Genomic DNA, 19324 nt, shown 5'->3' on the forward strand with positions numbered 1-19324 from the left:
CAATGACTTGGATGAGGGAATTGAGTGTACTATCAGCAAGTTTGCTGATGACACCAAGCTGGGAGGAGTGGCTGACAGGCCAGAGGGCTGTGCTGCCATCCAGCGAGATCTGGACAGGCTAGAGAGTTGGGCGGGGAAAAATTTAATGAAATATAACAAGGGAAAATGTAGAGTCTTGCATCTGGGCAGGAACAACCCCAGGTTCCAGTATAGGTTGGGGAATGACCTATTAGAGAGCAGTGTAGGGGAAAGGGACCTGGGGGTCCTGGTGGACAGCAGGATGACCATGAGCCAGCACTGTGCCCTTGTGGCCAAGAAGGCCAGTGGCATCCTGGGGTGTATTAGAAGGGGGGTGGTTAGTAGGTCGAGAGAGGTTCTCCTTCCCCTCTACTCTGCCCTGGTGAGACCTCATCTGGAATATTGTGTCCAGTTCTGGGCCCCTCAGTTCAAGAAGGACAGGGAACTGCTGGAGAGAGTCCAGCGCAGGGCCACAAAGATGATGAAGGGAGTAGAGCATCTCCCTTATGAGGAAAGGCTGAGGGAGCTGGGTCTCTTTAGCTTGGAGAAGAGGAGACTGAGGGGTGACCTCATCAATGTTTATAAATATATAAAGGGTGGGTGTCACGAGGATGGAGCCAGGCTCTTCTTGGTGACAACCAACAGTAAGACAAGGGGTAATGGGTTCAAGCTGGAACACAAGAGGTTCCACTTAAATTTGAGAAGAAACTTCTTCTCAGTGAGGGTGACAGAACACTGGAACAGGCTGCCCAGGGAGGTTGTGGATTCTCCTTCTCTGGAGACATTCAAAATCCGCCTGGACGCCTTCCTGTGTAACCTCACCTAGGTGTTCCTGCTCTGGCAGGGGGATTGGACTAGATGATCTTTTGAGGTCCCTTCCAATCCCTAACATTCTGTGATTCTGTGATTCTGTGAACAGGACATCATTGCTGATGCTAACAGTCTGGGAACTAACAGAACAGTACCAGAGACAGTCTAAATGGTATATCAAAATGTAAGAAAACCTAAAATACTTTAAATGAAAAAGGACATCTTAGTATGTATGCCAAATTTGCATATCATACCCATACCAGAATGTCAATCATTTCACCACTGTATTATTTAATAACAAAAATCCAACTATTGTCATTCCTACTAGTCTTCTGAGAAGCTCTGAAATTCTCTATACTCATTTGACATGCTTTCATTTTTAAAGAGGTGAATCTGAGATACCTTTCATGAACAAACGCAGCTGTACTGAGACAGGCATCTGAACTGTACCTCACAAAATCTAAAGTGGTAAAAGAACACCCAATTGCAGTTAGCAATAATATCAAGAAATGAGAAACCAATGAGTAGTTTACCAAACATTACCAGTACTTAGGTAGTGTATGTGTCACAGTGACTTTCACAGCATCAAGTGAAGTATACACGCATATTCAAGGCTACAGAAATTTATGGCAATGGTAAGAAATGCACACAGGAGCTTTCAAAAACTGTTAGCAAATAACAGTTCCCTGGAAACACTCAAGGCCAGGCTGGACGGGGCTCTGAGCAATCTGATCTAGTGGCAGATGTCCCTGCTCATTGCAGGGGGGCTGGACTAGATGAGCTTTGAAGGTCCCTTCCAACCCAAACTATTCTATGAACAATTTGAAGCTTTGCCCTGCATTCTTCAGAAGACTTATGTAAGTTTTTCGAACAGTAACAGAACTTTCAAAAATCAAAATTACATACTTTTTTATTTTCTCCCTTCTTTTGATGCAATTTGTTTTACAAAATAATGATATGCAGTACAGCTTTGCAAAATGTTCCTGCCCCCATTAATTGCTCTGGCCCCAGGAGAACAAACTGACTGAAGTTACAGATACACTGTTTAGAAAGACACGTTCTCACCACACTTTCTTATCTGCAGGCACACCCCTCATTTTGTGGGAATAATATGCTTAACTCTGCAGTAATGAGTTAATTACATGTTTTATGTTACAATTTACTGCTAGTAAGGCCATACATTGCAACCCTTTTGCATTTAAGTGTAGAGGTGAGCAGGAGGGCTGTATAGTTACGTAGCAGATAACACACAGCATACTTGTCTGCCTCTGTGCCCTTCCTCTTTCACTGAATTCCCATTTGATTCTCATCAATAACTTCAGAAAGATCTAAAACCCACTTTGAGTAAACAATTCTGTGGAGCTGCAGAACCCAGACGCTGCCCAAAAGAAAGGACTTGAGACACTGGTTAACAGAAAAGACAACACACACTGAAAGACAAGTACTCAGGCACAGAATACTGAAGAACGGTTGAAAATATAGTTTGCATCTCCATGATTCACAGACATCAGGAACTGCGATTTAGATCGGTACCAACAAACTGAGAACTTTGCAGGCTTAATTCTAACATTTCTGTTTTCTAACGCTTTCATACATAAATATGTTAAAATCTCAAATCTCAAAAAACTGTAACACACATAGCAATGTAACAAGACCAGTGGCAAAAGGAAGGTTAAAAGTTCAAAATGATTGAAGTGCTGAATGTGTGGTCTTTTGTGGTGAACAAATATGAATAATCTGAAAACTAAGTAAACACTGCACCATTTATTTTAGTGAAATTTAAGCTAGAAAAGTATAATTTACACTTCAAGAAAATTCTATTCAGTCATGAGAGGCCTAGAAATCTGCATGTGAAGGACCATCCTATTTTCTTCTCTTAGTCATGTAACTGAAACATCACATAGAGAAGGCTGCAGGAAATTCACCTTTGCCTAAAAAGCATTCATCCTCACATCTTCCTGTAGATTCTGTCCCTTGGTAAACTACCTATTATTTTAATTTGGACTGTATTTTTAGAAGAGAATGTTTGTCATAAATATGGTTATGATTGACCTGTCATCCCTTTTAAAGCTATTAGAGATCTGATTCAGAAAAGTATCTTACTGAGGCTAGCAATTTCCCTCTGATATTAATTTGAAATTACTCAGGAAAAGAGTCCTCCACAAACAGTCACCATCAACACGTTGTTTGTGGGAAAGCAAGATGTGTAGTTCCAGCCACCTGGATGATAAAGGAAGATCAATAACAACAGGACCATGCGGATGGTCAAAGAAGAAATAGTACTAACATAATTAGATCACAGCAACTAGTCAAAATATAAAGGGCCTTGGACAGGTTGTGCTGAAGTATGTCTCTCATAATTGTAAAGAGTGATAGCCCAGACTCGTGAGAACAGTATCTCGGGCCCGATAACCGCCCCCAAGTACATGTGATGTGTGAATGTCGTTGGGCCTGACCTATGAATGAGTGGGAATGTAACTGAAACAGACATGAGTGTGGTGTGTTTTTAAAAACAATTATTGATAAAACATCTTGTGTAACGTCTTAGTCCAGGCCCGTATCTGTAAATTCTATAAATTGTCAATGGCTAATAAAGAGGGCCTCAGCTTGGCTCAGTTCTCTGTTCTGCGCGGCTCTGCGCTCCTTCCTGAACAAGATCTCTGCCCGCGTGTGCATCTTTGCCTGCGTCCTGGTGTGCGTCGTTTCTCATCACTGCACTTGTTTACTCCAGATTTAAAATGGAAGGTTTAAAATTAGAGCCATTTTAGTTCATTGGAAGAAAAGCTTCACCCACGGATAGAAAACCTGTTGGTAGGAACAGCAATCACTAGATTGAGTGCCACAGGTTTGCAGCATATGTGACATAATGAAATGATTTTTGAGAACACATTTTGGTTTATGTTTCTTCAGTTTATAGTACAATCTGAGGAATTCTGGAATGTACTATGCAGCAGACTACACATTACAGTTTCCCTAGCTGGGAGCTGTACAGGGAAGCCAGGAAAAAATAGAGACCTACCTTTTTTCATTTCCATATGATTTCTGCGCAACTTTTGCATGGAGTATTAGCACTGTTTGATCCCCTCGTTCCTTTAAGTAATTTCGCATTGCTTCCCTAAAAATTAGAAGACAAAATTAGTTTTGAAAGCTGTTCTAGTTTTGTTTGTAATTATAATAATCTAAAGACAACTTTAGGACAAAAAAAACCCAAACGCCTGACATGCAAAAAAAGGCAACTGTTAACAGGGTCAAGATGAGTTTGGTTTGTTTTTTAATAAAATTACATAGCAAAAAGAAGCAACTACCTTGCAAGAAGCTAGCAGTAGAGGTCTGTGGTCACCTGCAATTACTACATTTTCCAGAAAATAGATACTTCTGATGTGAAATTGTATCAATGCCAATCACTACAGAATGTTCAAAGGCCAATTTTATAAAGTACCATGCCATAAATATTTGATTAGAACGAGCTTTACTAATTCAATAATCTCCTTAACCAATTTGTCTTTCATGATAATGACAAATTGTTCTGAAATTTTGTTAAAGCTATTAATTAAATCAATGCAATGTTTATATAAAAGTTTTTTGTTTGTGAAGATACTAAAAAGTTGAATTCTTCATCTTATTGTTTCATCTAGTTTTCTAGAGAAAGCTTCTACTTCCTGCATACAATCAGGTAAAAAAAAAAATTAGATTTTCTATCATTCATCGTCACTGTAATGACAGACGTCATATAAAAGCTATAATTATCTCAAACACACCAACAGCAATTCCTTGAGAGAAGTAAGAGAACAATACACCCTATCATTCTTCTGTATAATAACCTAACTGTTCATTAAGCAGCATGCCAAATTCAACACCCTGGAGTTTAGCTGAGTCGGAGCGCTGACAGGAACAATTTTAAGTCCCTGGAGGAGCTTTTGCAGGTTGAATGCCCACCAATGCACTCATCTTCAAAGCCATCAACCGGAGAAACAAATTATACATTTAACAGGAAGTTATACAAAGAGGTAAAACCCTACAGAACAGGGATTTTGTTTGTTGTTTTTTGTTTGTTGTGTTTTCTTTGTTTTTGTTTTGTGCGTGTGTGTTTTTTCTCTGAACTGAACCCAACTCTTGAACTCCCTTTGGAGAGATCTAGAAAACCAAACATTTCCAGTGAAAGAAGATGCAAGATAAAAAGCGCTATTATGTTGACAAGACCTTTTCCAAAAGAAACACCACATACAGTTTCATGAAGGAAAGCAAGTAGATTATGGAGGGGATGGTGTTGAAAAACAACATCAATCCAGCTTTTCTAATGATGTTTTGTAAATTCTTGCATTTGTCATGCCTGCATAAGGCACTACATTTTCTGTGTAAATAGGATGATATAAAACCAGAGAAAAGACTTGAATTACTGTTTTAAATTTGAGCTAATTTGATCTATTTACATTTGGCATTGGTAAAACTGATGTTTATCCACGAAAGCACAGATGGAAGAACTGTCTCAAAGCACAAATACTTACTTTATTTACAACCACTGTTTAAGAATATATTTTAAACCACAAAACATCTCATTATGGAATTATGATACATTTCATTATGATATATATTAGCTGCATTTAAGTGGTTTAAAAACTTTGTAATCTCACAATTTGTAATATTCTATTAAGAGTACTGTCATACTAAATTAAGAACATCTGCCATACTAAAACCTCTTTACTCAGAACCACTCAAAACCAGCAACCCACGCACAAAAATTCTAGGTGCTGTCTAATGTTCATTTAGCATTGTGTGAGGAGGAAATTTTGCCTTTTTTACTAGTCTGTTGCTGCAGTGGGCTTGTACAATCCAAGCTCCTAGGAGAACTAGGAATGTTCTCCTCCAGCCCCTGCCACGGACAAAGGCAACACATAACCATTGCGATTCTTACATGACATTTTTCATTATTAAAACTTAAAACTCTCCACAAAGGTAGTACTACTATAGTTTACATCTAAATACAACTAGCACAGTATGAACAAAGCAGTGTTGTTCCACTGGAGCGTGCATGACAATGAACAGATTATTAGACAAACAGGACTGCTTTTACACAAAAAAGCAGAATAATTTTCCAATAATTGAACTAAATGCCTGTAAGAGTTTACAGACACATTCTTCTAGCATTACATAAACAAATCATACTGTTAAAAATTTGTGTGATGGCTTTTCTGTTTCACCATTTTTCTCTTCAGAGAAAAAAAGTGAGGTTGGTTATTTTGAGCCTCAATCAGTATAGAAAAGGTTTGCAAGCTGCTGCTTTGGAGGACAGCCAGCAGTTTCCCAGACACCTACCAACCTCTACTCACAGGAAAGAGTACCTGGCACATCTAGTAGCTAAAATCCTGCACATTAAATTTAGAGTCACTACAGTTCCTAGAAAACTTAGTTAAAAGACCTTACACAACAGTCATTATCTTTGTTGTTCTTTTTAAGTCATAGAAGATAATTTCTATCAGTAACTTCAGGGTGACACTAATCAGTGTTACTGTTCACGATGCAAAATAGTTAAATCACTTAAAACTTAGTATCTTTAAATATCCCTGAAAATAGGTAGGCCAACAGGAAACAGCAATGCTTTTTCAATAACTTTTAAGTCAGTATAGATCAATTTTGCATTTAAGTGAAGTTTAACAGTGACGCAAGCTAACCTGAAGCTTGTCCAGAAATGCAATGAGACAGATGACATCCCCAACACAAAATGTAAATGCTCCCCCCAACTCTGTGCTGTAACATGAGGCATCATAATTTCATTCAAAACAGAAGTAGGCCAGAGTGACAATAGGTTTCCATGTCTTTATACAGCACTATTACCACACAAAACTACAAAAAAAGTCGCACATCCTTTGTAGTTCAAGAAAACAGTGGATATTAAACTCAGCAGCTACTTATAATCAGCACAGTTAGTGGCACAGAATAATAAATAGCTGCACAGACTCTGTTAAATGGTCAAATGGTCACTAGTTAACAGCTTCTAGTAGAAATGCTTCCCAGGCAGATCATGAGCGTATCAGGTATTACCGTCATTCTAAACACTTTTCTGAATGGTTTGACTTGATGGTATTATTTGGTGCTCTGACTGTTTAGGGTTCACCAAAAATTGGTTAAGATCACTCCTGGACAGCACCGTGTTCATTTTGTCCTTACCTGCTGCATGACAGCAGTAAAAGCTAAACTTTGGCAGTAAAAAGTGTTATTTTACATAACCTCACAAGACACTTTTACCCAAGAAAAGACATCCAGCTCATTCCTGGTGATTTAAAACTAAGCAGAATCACACAGAATCATAGAATGGTTTGGGTTGGAAGGGATCTTAAAGGTCATCTAGTTCCAACCCCCCTGCCATGGGCAGGAACACCTGCCACTAGACCAAGCTGCTCAAAGCCCCATCCAGCCTGACCTTGAACACTTCCAGGGATGGGCCATCCTACTCAATAATCTACAATAACTGATACGTGAAGTCAACACCATTTCTAAAAAAAAGCATTTTGAGTATCAAAAACAAGGCACCTACTGTTCAAAATTTTACTTCTGGTTGCTGATGGCATACAATAATTGAAAAGCTTTGATATTCAAAATTCTAGGATGAGCAAGCCACAATTTTTTAACTTAGAAATCCTTCTGAGAATGAAAAGGGTAACTTTAGAAAATTGTTAAAACCACATTTTCATTAATGCTTACCTGGTGAGCCGTTTCGGTTGAGGTCGCTCTCCAAATTTCCTGAAAAAAAAAAAAGTTGTTGCTAATTTAAAACAAAAGTGTTTACTCATAATTTTACAGTGAAATACTACCCCAATTTTACACTTTTTGAAAATATATTGTCATTTGGTGTGTTTTATCTGTGATTTCTTAGATCACTAATAAAATATCAACCATCTCCTTGCAACAGCTTTTCCCACAATAGCAGAGGCTTTTTTATAATATTTGGAGCACCAGATAACTTTCTTTGCTAAAGTCACATTTACTTTCTCTCAGAATTGCTTTTGAAAAGTTCAGATATCACAAGTATGTAAATAACTGGGAGATTTTTGCCATAGCATTGAACAAAAATGCCAACAAAAAGCAGTTATTATCAACATACAGAACTCAACAGACTTATCGCTGAGTTGCCAAATCACCGTGAATGTTTCCCATCAGGACAATTTCTCAGAAACCTGTTTTTGCTTAACAACTTTTTAAAAACAGTATGACAACATATTTTATATGTGCCACTACAAAATTATAAGAAAAATCTCACATGGAATGTAGCTGAGTGTGACCCAGAAATATCCTGCTATACACTTAATGCTTTTTAGCCATAAGGTGTTTTGAGACAGCTGTATTTCTTTCAGTGCTTTAACACTGTTCTTGAGAGAGTACACTCTTTATGCCAGGTTAAGACTTCCCACAAAATTCTGAAGACTAAGACTCTGAATTTCCACAGGACAGAAACATTTTTATTGAAGAAAACATCCTCAGATTAAACCAAAACGGTCAGGTGAAAGACCAGAAAAAAGGAAGGCTGTACCCAGCAATGTACATCTGCTCAACCTGGTGAGGAAGTATAACCATAAGCTAAAATGGGGGGGGGGAGGGAGTGTGTGTGGAAACAAACAAACAAACCCAAACGAGCTTAGCTTAATACCTTTCTATCTAAAAATAAACTGAGGCATAAGAGACTGTGCTTCTGCTGCCAGTGTTCATAAATATCTCTACAACTTGTCATACTCTTTGATGAGTGGGCATATATTTCCTTTTATGCTTCCTGGATAGTGAAAAAAACTCTCTCCTAATATTGCCCTACAACAGTGTTGGAGACTCCCTAGAACTTAATCATTAAATGACGTAACATGAAATTCCCCTGTTTGTGCACTGGATCTGTCCAGAACTCTACAGCAACTGGTGGCAGAATGATTCAATAATTCCAATTTCATTTGAGTAATTCTAGAAATGTACAGAGTAAAAATACATAGCTATTGCCATTTATACAGCTGAACAGAATAACACTCTCCTGAAAATACAGTAACAAGAACATTCAGCAAATTTTGAAGCTGTTTTTCAAGACTTGAGAAATAAGTCTTCTAAAGTACTGGTAGTCCACTCCACATAGAGGGATTGAATAAACAAGATGAAGTCAAATTATTTTCCTCAGTTTAAACAATGAAATTAATTTTTTCCAACCAGACAGAAGTTATTTTTATGTTTTACTTTGTTATTAGTATACTGCTCACTTGCTTAGCTTTATTTTAACTTTAAATGAAACAATGACCCTAAAATTCTTGCTGCAAGATTTGTTTTTATATATTCAAAATTAAAAGGTCTATTGGAAACGTACTTCATTTATATTTTACTCTGTGGTATGTATCACTGCATTGTCATATTTGTAATGCAGAGAGACAACTAAAAAACCAAACAGCTTTGCAGTTTGGCAGCAGGAAAGTTATATCCCAAAGCCCTTCTGCTTCCACCACTTATCTTCTCACAATCTGTCTAGATCTGTCTAGCTTCATCTCCCGAGCACGCCCTGTGCCTCTGATTTTCCCTGGATAAGTGTGAGTAGGTGTGCATATCCCACCTCCCCAGCACTATCTGTGTAGTTACTGTTCTCCCCTGAAGACCTAGGATCATTATATCTGCCAGAGGATTCAGCTGTCTATGACTCACTGACTAGACAACAGATTACCTTTAAGCAATACTCTCCAGACAAACAACATCCCTATAGATTAGCTGCCTGATTTTGAGTAGAACTACAGTCTTTGTTTCAATCCCTCTGCGCATTTTAATTCACCATGAAAAAAATTAAGAGGTGCCTATTTTGGAGCAAAGGAGGCATTCCGCACACCACACTTGCTTGTACTGCAGCCAACAGATCCAATCCAAGATGAGGACACTAGTACATCAGAAACTGCATTAACACAAAGAAGTCTCCCAGACAAAATCTTACACTCCCCTAAGGCAACATGTACCCATGCAGGAACTCCTGAGCACCGCAGATACACTCCCCTTGCACGTACACTTATTGCTGCCTAAACAGAGCTTTATTAACCAGGCATCTACAAAAAATAGTTGCATTTACTTAAATAAACAAACCCCATTTTTTTTCTTTAGTCAAATCCTGAATATACAGCATAGGAATAAGTACCAAAAACCCCATTCTTCAGAGGCAAAGCTAAAGCACTGTGTCACTCTGGAGATGCACAGGGTAAAACTCTGATAATCTGATGCTCAGTGCAATACCTTTATAAATCACATGCCAGCTTTCCCTTGCCTCCCCCATCCAAAATAAATTTAATGATGTCACTGTAACAACTCACAAAGACATATAAATGCTACCTTTAGCAACATGAACCTTCCAAAGAGATGATGCAAACTAAATATGGTAGATGTTTTTATTATGCTTTCAATATACATTAGAGGGAGAGGTAGAATAAGAAAAAATTAAATACTCGTATTTACTTAAAGTCCATTTTTTCCTGTCTATAAATTAATCTACTTTTTCCTCAATAATGTTATCTTGACAGATGACTGATGGTTATGTACCCCAGCCTTCGTGTCAATGAACAACCTCTCCTGTTCCATCTCAAAATCATTTCGAAGACCCCATAAATGCTCTTCAGAAGTAAGAACTTTAAGACTCGACCTACAAACCACCTAGATTAGTAGACATTTTCACAGAGGTAACTGTATTTCAGGAAAATTAATGTGACTTGTACAGGAATACTATAAATCAAGTTATTTAAATAAGTGACCAATACATATATGAACAAGGTTGATTGACATTGCATTCTTATACACCCAGTAAGAAACCTCCATAGCTCAATAGCAAGAGTCACAGAAGTTAGAATTCAAGAATGATTAAGAATGGAAAAGGAACCACAAGCATTACGCTGTCATAGCATTATTCTGCCACACGACCACAATTCTGAAAGCTGCCTAAAGTTCACTGAAAACACAATGGAAAAAAGTTCTCAGAGTAATAAAAGATACCACAAAAGTCAATATGGATGATCAATAGTTTTTATCTGCATATGGCTAACACTTCAACCTTTAGTGAAAGTGAGAGCATGAAAGAAAAGCGACAAATGGATGTGAAGACCTAAGAGACTAATAAAACATAGGCAAAACATGAAAAGGAGACAGTTATTCTCCCTCTCTCACAAACACAGGAACTGGGTAGCATATCTAATATCTGAAAATTTCATTTTGAATAAAAAAATTTTTCTTTGCTCTACAAACACTGTTGTAACTAAGTTGTGAAACAAATTGCTAGAGGATATTGTGGAGGCTGAAAGCACAAATGGACTCAAAAGATTAAACAGAAGTCTGGTACAGAACTCCATTAGCTTCTGTTAAGCATAATGACCTAAACCTAAACCATTTTCTACCAGCAGCAAAAAAGTTACCAGAAGGAAAAGAAGCAGTCTACATTTACCCTGTCTTTCCTATTCTTTCCTTAATCATCCATTACTGCTGACTAGCAGGCACAGTCCAGTATGTATACTCCTACGAACCAGACACATTCCACAGCAGCAACTGGACCCAGGATGCCAGAATTTCAGTCACATTGCAAAACTCAAGGTGTAGAAACAAGACATGAAAGTGGGGAAAAAAAAAGAGTACCATCAGATATATATTTAATTTAATGGTTCATCTGGTTTACTCTATATGTTTGCAACTTGATTTAGATAACTGTACTGACAAGGCAAACTGAAGTGCAAATACTATCAGTAATTGTCACATAGAAGAAAAAAACTAAGAGGACTTTTAATTTTTCTGATGTTAAGACAGCACATTTGAAAATGAAAGAAACATTATCTATGGTTTTGTACTAAATGACAGACATCATACAAGCTATGATTGCTTTTATTTCAAACTTCTTTATTTGACTGGCATGTTGAAAAATGAGCCAGTTCAGACATTTCAAGGTCACCTGTCAGAGATGACAGAGACCTCAATATTTTTCTTGCATACGTTTTTCCCTGGATTTCACTTTTCTGGAATTTCGTTTTACATTCAGTATTTCTATTCCTCCTCTTTGTCCACATCTTGAAAATATGCAGACTGATGAATAACAAAAATATACAGGAGAGGAAACTATTCTTACAGTTGTTATTAAACAAGCTAAATATATACAATATAAACCCCTAATTATAAGTCACATATCCTTATATCAGAAGGAAGTTCCTTTCCTGTTTTGTTGTTTGTTTGTGAGGACTTTGTTTGTTTAATTTTTCATTTTTTATTTTATTTTACTATTCGAGACTAAACACTGTTTCGGGTGTACTGTATTTGAATTCCAGACACACAGTCAAGTTGCCATTTCAATTCACAAAACTAATTTAGTATAAACTGTGTTCTGTTAGTATCTCCCTAACACACTGCACTACAAACTTGAGTATGAGCATTACTCGCACCATCATCACTTGCTGTTGCAGCAAGCTATGCTTGTTCTAATAATTCTTTTCACACTCCTGTATTTTCTCAAACCACTAGTTTGTATCTATTATTTCATATATTTTGTCTTGTGATGCTTTGCATAAATTAATTTCACTTCCACATTCTGCACTGTAGGCATAACTGTTCTCCCACATCATGTCTCAAATCATTCTTCTTTTCAAGTCTATGCTTTTCATTTAGCAAGTTTGCCATTCAGATTTTTATTCAAAACTCCTTTTCCCCATTCACAGAATGGGAAGTGAACTTTGTCTTTTTACCTCTTTACTGCCCCTCAAGCAACTATGGAAATGAACAAATGCACTAACAGTAATGTTACAAGTACATTAACTAGTTTTGCTCAAACTCTTAATATCCTCAAGTACAAACATGACACAACATACAGGGTAAGTTTCAAATGTTTTCAGAAAATACCAGAAAACCAAATCCTATGTGGAATTCCTAGCTCAGACACAGTATGTAATATGCTATAGTCTTCTATGGCTGAGGAGCATACATTTCCACTGTTTCCAGCATCTACAAAAGAGCACAGAGAAAAGCCATAATCTATTATATGCCTCTACTAAAAGTATCAAACTTTTTTTCTGTTATACAGTCTCACTGTCTGGAGATAAATTTAACTGTTTTGGCTGAACTTCTGTTTTCAATGGTTCTATGTGTCAAGTCAACTCTGGAAGGAAAAATAAATTAATTAAAATTAACCAAGACAGTTTTACCATTTGCAAGAACAAAATATTTTTTTTTAAAAAAAAATTAAAAAAAAAAAAAAACCACACATGCTGTCCCATCCTCAACTTTAACTGAAAATCTGTGGTCACTAAACTGCTCTAGCACCCTCCTGCCTGGAATAGGAACTTCAAATTTTTCCGGTGTTGGCATTCAGCCAAGAACACTCTTATTACAGTGCCTGAGAAAGTCCATTCACCTTTATTTACCAAGCACAGGAGCCTTAAAAAAATATTTCCACAAAATTCAAATAGAACCAAACTTTAGCAATTTGCCTTAAGAATTCTATCTTCACTTGGGCTATAGAGTGACACAATTTTTGGCATCTAGTAGGAATACTATGGATCCTTCTGTAAATAATGCTCTCCAGAGAGGCAAAAGAGATTGTCAAATTTGAATACAGTAGGAATAACAGCTGTGCAGAAAGCAAGCATGTTGGAGGGGCCAACATGGGGGGAATAGCAGGAAGAGTGAGGACTGAGAATGGGAAGACATGAGTGGCCAACTAAGAGGAGGTGAGAAGAATGGACTTGAGAACATTATGAGAGAGAAGGCAGAAGAAAAGCCTGTGGCATGGCAAAACATTCAGATTTAACTCCAGCATATACAAGGACTAGTAAAAATACACTACGGTTACTCTGTCAACTTTTTTCGTGACAAAAGTTTTCATGGTGTCTTAAAAAATTTCAATACTGAAAATAAAAGCAAAATACTTGTCTCACCCTGAAGAATCAAAAACCACTATAGTAGATATCCATGTGTTGAGATCTGAGTTGAGATCTCTTTATTTTCTTTTTGCCTCACACAAGTATGAAGAGATCATCACGGGTGTTGGGGCCTAAGCCCAATAGACAGTTAAGCACCACACAGCCGCTTACTCCCTCCCACCATCAGATGGGTGAAGAAAAAAGCATGAGTAAAAAGCATGGAAACTTGTAGGTTGAAAAAAAGTTGTTAAACAAAAGAAGAAGTGGAAGAAGAGAAAAACAAAACAAGCCAATCACTCACCACCTCCCACAGGTAGACTGATGACCAGCCGGTTCCCAAGAAAAAAGCTGGGTAACCTCTCTGAAGTCCCCTCCTCATCATTTTATTGCTGAGCATAACATTATATGGCATGGAATGGAAATACCTGTTTGGTTAGTTCAGGTCATCTGCCTGGTTGTGCCCCCTCCCAATCTCTTGTGCATCCCCCAGTCACTGTGGGGGGATGGACACAGAATGAGACACAGAGAAGGCCTTGACGCTGTGCAGACACTGTTCAGCAAAAGCTATAACATTAGTGTGTTATCAACATTGTCTTGGTCACAAAGAACACAGCACCATGCCAGCTGCTACGAAGAAAATTAAATCCATCCCAGTCAGACCCAGTACAATGAGCAATCTACAGAAAAACTGATGCTTTCTACATGGGAAACATTTTGGTTTTGAAAAGGCACAGAGTGCCTGTTTGTTGGAGAAATTTCACTCCAAAGTTCAACTGTCAAATCATGTCCAGCTGGACCTACACACTTGGTGCTTTTGACTGGTCTGATCTAGCAAGAGACTAACATTTTTCCCGAACAGCAAAACCAATTATTTATTAGTCCAGTTATATGATAGCACATATCACAGTATTTGCTGCAGAACATGTCAGAGAAACTCTTTAGTAAGCTACAAGAGGTGACTGCAATACCTCAGTATGGATTCTGGAAACAATCCCAGACAAGCGCTCAGAAGGGAACTTCCCTGGAAGGAAGTTATCCCGTAACTGCTTAGTGCAATTGTTCCAGCTCCTTCTCCTGAAGCACAAACCTCTCAACATTGTCAGAAATAAGATATGGCAATCACTAGTCCAGGGCAGTATAAGATCTGAAGACTGAGTGGCAAGTCCCACTTGCCTTAAACAAAGCTGTCAAATAAATAGGTTTTGAGACACAGGCTTCACATAGGCTTACTAGGAGATAGAAATGATTAAGAATACTAAATTAAATACAGAATAGAGTGACTAAAGAAAGTTTTTACTTCCTCAGAGGAGGTCTGAGGGAAACAATGCTTGAAACAAAAGGAATCAAAAGAAAAGAATTTCAGATATAATCTCTAGAGAAGTTTCAAAGTACACTATGCAATTCAGAAAGTAAGAACATCAGAAACTCCAACCTCTACTCTCCAACAATATGAAGTGACAATGAAGTTTGGTAAGAGGCTGAAGTTCCAATATTTCTAATATCTACCAATTGCTGGTATCCCAAAAGCCACTAAGCGTGACGGGACTGGGGAGGAAGAAATATTGCCATTTCAATTACCATAAGTATATTGTAGTTAGGAGTGTAGCAAAAGAAACCTCTGTGTGTCCCTTAATCCCAGTTCTAAAAACACAGCCAGCTGTCAGATGCAACCTTCTCCTAGATCTCTTATATAGCCAGGAAACTTATGAAAGAATCTGGAAAGTTTGGGGTTGGATAGTGGGACAACAGCCTTTTAAAGAAATAAATTTTAAAAAGATAAGTCATTTACAGGTATTTTTTTTCATTCTCCCTCAACTTTAAAACAACTGCTACATATCTGGAAAGCCAGAAAGTCTTTCAAATGCACATTCGGCCTTTAGCACAAGACAATCCTCATCATAACAGGGCCTATTGCCTCTACTATAAGAAATAAAAATGCTTTTCAAAGAATCCATTTCAAGTTGCTATGTGATCAGTTATCACAAAGCTATTAAATATGGTGTACTAAAAGCTCACCAGTTACGTGAGCTCACTTAGGTGTACTTGGCCTACTGAGGTTATCTAAGATCTAGGACAGTGAAATACTAGGTTTTCTAGATTTACATTTAATGTTTGAAGATCAATATAAAAGTATTCCTTCTCAGCCATTTAACAGGGACATCATCTGAGAAAAAGTGAAAGAGACAGATTCAAGTAGCAGACTGGGACTCAATTTACTCTGTTTCTTTTAATCCTCTTTCCTCTGCCCATTTCCAGCTTCAGTTTGCTTACCACAGACAAATTAATGAGGAACTGAAGAAGCACTGAGGAAAGTCCATACTCACAGACTTCAAACATGCTTAAAATTATCAAAGCCAACATACATACAACAGTGTCCATGTACAGGACACACTGAACAGTTCTCAGGAGCTATCCCTTAATCTTCCATTTGTTAAAAACCTTTCATACAGGTTAAGCACTATATTGCAACCTACAGTGGAAGACCCAGCTACTCCACATCAGCCTTGTTTCATTTTTGTAGATTTCTACATTTAGAATAACTTGTTACATCAACAGTAAAATCAAAGCAGCAGATATAAGTTTTAAAACACAGGAATTCTCTGTTAATGTATCTTTTCCTGCACACAGATACCTGTCAAGATGCAAATACTGAAAATATTTCTGTGCATTCACCTACACAACCGTGTTCTAAAATATTTGTAAGAGAACATAACTCCCAAGGGAAGAGATCATCTATCGCTTGGAAATGTTATCCCATCTGGTGGTTTCACAGGCACAAAGACAATTCCTACATATTAAAAAATGGCCATTTATGATCCAGCATGAGCCGGCCTATAAAAAAGACCATAAAATTTCATATCGTGGTTTCTGCTATGACTGGCCTACGAAATAAACACTAAATGTAGCTACTGATTCACTTCACTTCTAATATTTGTTTGCTATTGGAGATAACTGATACATTTGATTTCTCTAAGTACACCTTATTCCACACTGATATCCTCTGTTTTTTAAATGAAGCTGAAAGTAGGGCACTGTTACGATTTGCCAATGGTAAAAACGCGCAGCTCAAAAGAGTGATGTTCTACACATTTAACTCACAATTAAAAAAAACCAGAACGCCTAAAGGGCACAATTTCTAAGAGGTTAATCAAAAAGACATACAATTGGATATATGAATTCAGTTAAGATGGAAGAAAACACAAACAATTAATATTACTTATGCTCAAATAGAACATTTCTCATTTATCTTTTCCAGGGATGAGGATATTGAATAAATGAACCATACAAATGGCTAAATCAAAGACCTTCTAAAGGAAAATTTTATCTTGTCCAAAATAATATCCACAGGTCTGATCATTAAGGGAAACAGAGACAGTTGTACTACCAGTAACATCCAGCACTAAATAAGCAACACACTGGAAACACAAACTAAAGGGAAAGAACTAAAATAAACAAGGACAGGTGATCGAGTAATTCTTCTCTCAGTCACTATAATCCACAGCCCACGATTCCACACAACCTTCATTCTTCACAAAATTCTAAGCAGATTTACTTTTCTCAGGCTACCCCCTTTCATGTCCCACACCTTTTTTTTTTTCTTTGCCCTCCACTGATCTTTACAGATTGTGAAAATTTAGGCCATACAGCCTAATATGACACAACCTACACTGTGAGTGTCCCTACCTACTGTGGCTTTATCTGCATAGCATCTTAAGAGAAAAGAGGTTTTAAATCATTAGACTATTCACACCTTAAACATTTTTTGCTCTTCTAATATCTCCTTTCACTTAGCAGAACCACAGAAGTTGCTACTGTGCTGCTTCCTCAATAAAAATACTGCTGTGACCATTACTCAGCTCTAAGAAAGGAGTAGAAAACACCGAAGACTATTCAGATCCATTACTTTGCCGTGTTATACATATCTTAGAAGTATTCTCTTTTTTTTTGTTTTGAACATACTTAGATTTATGTAATATGACATATGTAACTAAATACACAGACAAATTACGCATTTCAGACGCTCTTATTCTTTTTATAACATCACACACCTGAGGTACAGAAACTGCTGAAGAAACACCACCTATCTCCCCTGTTGCTCTCTCCAGGTGCAACCGTGTTGGTAAGCGCAATCCTCTGGAGCCATTGAAGCCAGCAGAACAACAGTTTGCCGATGCCCCATCATGCCGCAGGTTGGTGCATCATTCAGGATGAACACATGCACTAATAGAGTCACATGCAGTCATCAACTCACACTCGCTTTCGCCTGCCAGCAGCACTTAACCCCTGATTCTCATTAGGGTGTCTGCTGTAATAAAAATTGCTATAAAGACTTTCTCCTGAAGATTAGGAGTTGAACTAAAAGCTAACCCATTTTTAAAAATAAATGCAGTTTTCATATCCACACGTAACATACAAAGAGCCAAGCTAAGCCAATCTGCTTTGAAATACTACTGATCCAATGTACCCTTTCTTATCCATCCTACAAAAGGAGACAAAATTAATTAAAACCTCATCATTTGAGAATGTCTAAGGGACAATGCTAGCATTTCTCCTACTCCTGAAGTTCCTTTCTCCCCTGTAAAGAGCAAATGATGGGTGGTCCAACTGCACTGTGGCTCTTTGGAAGTAGGGGGCACAGCAGCCCTTGAAATCACAAAACCAGTAAGTTTTTGGTACACAAAACATTCCTCTCTTCAAGAAGAAGAAGAAAAGAAGAAAAAAAAAAAAGACCCACCTGCTCCAGGGTGAATGCCACCAACCATGCCCTATCACATCTTTGTACTGCATGATCCTGTACTGCTCCGGCCTATACTCACAGAATTTAAGTCCTCCAGCACAGGGAACATGTTACGTGCTTGAAACAAGTCTTCTACTGTACAGCACTATATACACTTTTGGCACTATATCAAATAATGCTGACAAAAATACAATAAAAAAAGCTCTGCTTCACTTAGTCACGCCCTCTCACTAGAAGTCACTGGTTCAATTAGAAACTCCCTCTCCCTTTTTTGACCCGCTTTCATCCTCCCACATTGCTTTCATTATTGTCCTCACTCTCTTCCAATCCCCGTAAAAAGAAAATCGCAGAACCACAACTGCAATTTAAATACAGCTTGCACCGTATCAGTAAATAGGCTCACTTTTAAACAACTTACACAAGTACACAAACTCACTTCTTCATACTAATCTACCTACATTTGGAAAAAACTTCATCCAGTAAATCATTATACTTATGATTTTAAAAATGAAAGGTCTAGTCCACGATGGACATAATTTTAATCCAGACAGAATTCACAAAACTGCCACACTAAGTAAGGCAAGAAAGTCAGTAATGACAGCTTGTTTAAGAACAATAAAGTGCCTAAACATGTATCTGGAGATGTGTTTTCCCTGCTTTTGCTTTTTGCTGTAGGTATCTGCTGCAAGAACCTACAGTAGCCCAAAGAGCTCAAGTAAAGAACTTAGATATTATCAATTTAAAGGACGCCATTAAAATGTTGGAATACTGTAGAATGTGAGAAACATCATCAAAAAAATCACTCAATTTAAGATTCCTTTATATTCACGTTATTATTTATTTTTGATTGTTTCCCTAATAACATTGGCTCAAA

General features: G+C 37.6%; 1 protein-coding gene across 5 annotated transcripts in view; it reads right to left on the reverse strand.

The window, feature by feature from the left end:
• The window catches only part of RBPJ (recombination signal binding protein for immunoglobulin kappa J region), a 153438-nt gene that overhangs the window by 24642 nt on the left and 109472 nt on the right, over positions 1-19324 (reverse strand). For 4 of the 5 annotated variants that reach the window (XM_065634151.1, XM_065634150.1, XM_065634154.1 and 1 more), the window contains exons 2-3: positions 7528-7566; positions 3848-3943 (exon numbers count right to left, since the gene is read on the reverse strand). In XM_065634151.1, the coding sequence (XP_065490223.1) occupies positions 3848-3943; positions 7528-7566 (135 nt within the window). Of the gene's footprint in view, positions 1-3847; positions 3944-7527; positions 7567-17761; positions 17793-19324 lie in introns of those variants that run through there. The other variant, XM_065634153.1, reaches the window with a different exon arrangement.

Source organism: Caloenas nicobarica, chromosome 4 (assembly GCF_036013445.1).
Source record: "Caloenas nicobarica isolate bCalNic1 chromosome 4, bCalNic1.hap1, whole genome shotgun sequence".
NCBI lineage: Eukaryota > Metazoa > Chordata > Aves > Columbiformes > Columbidae > Caloenas > Caloenas nicobarica.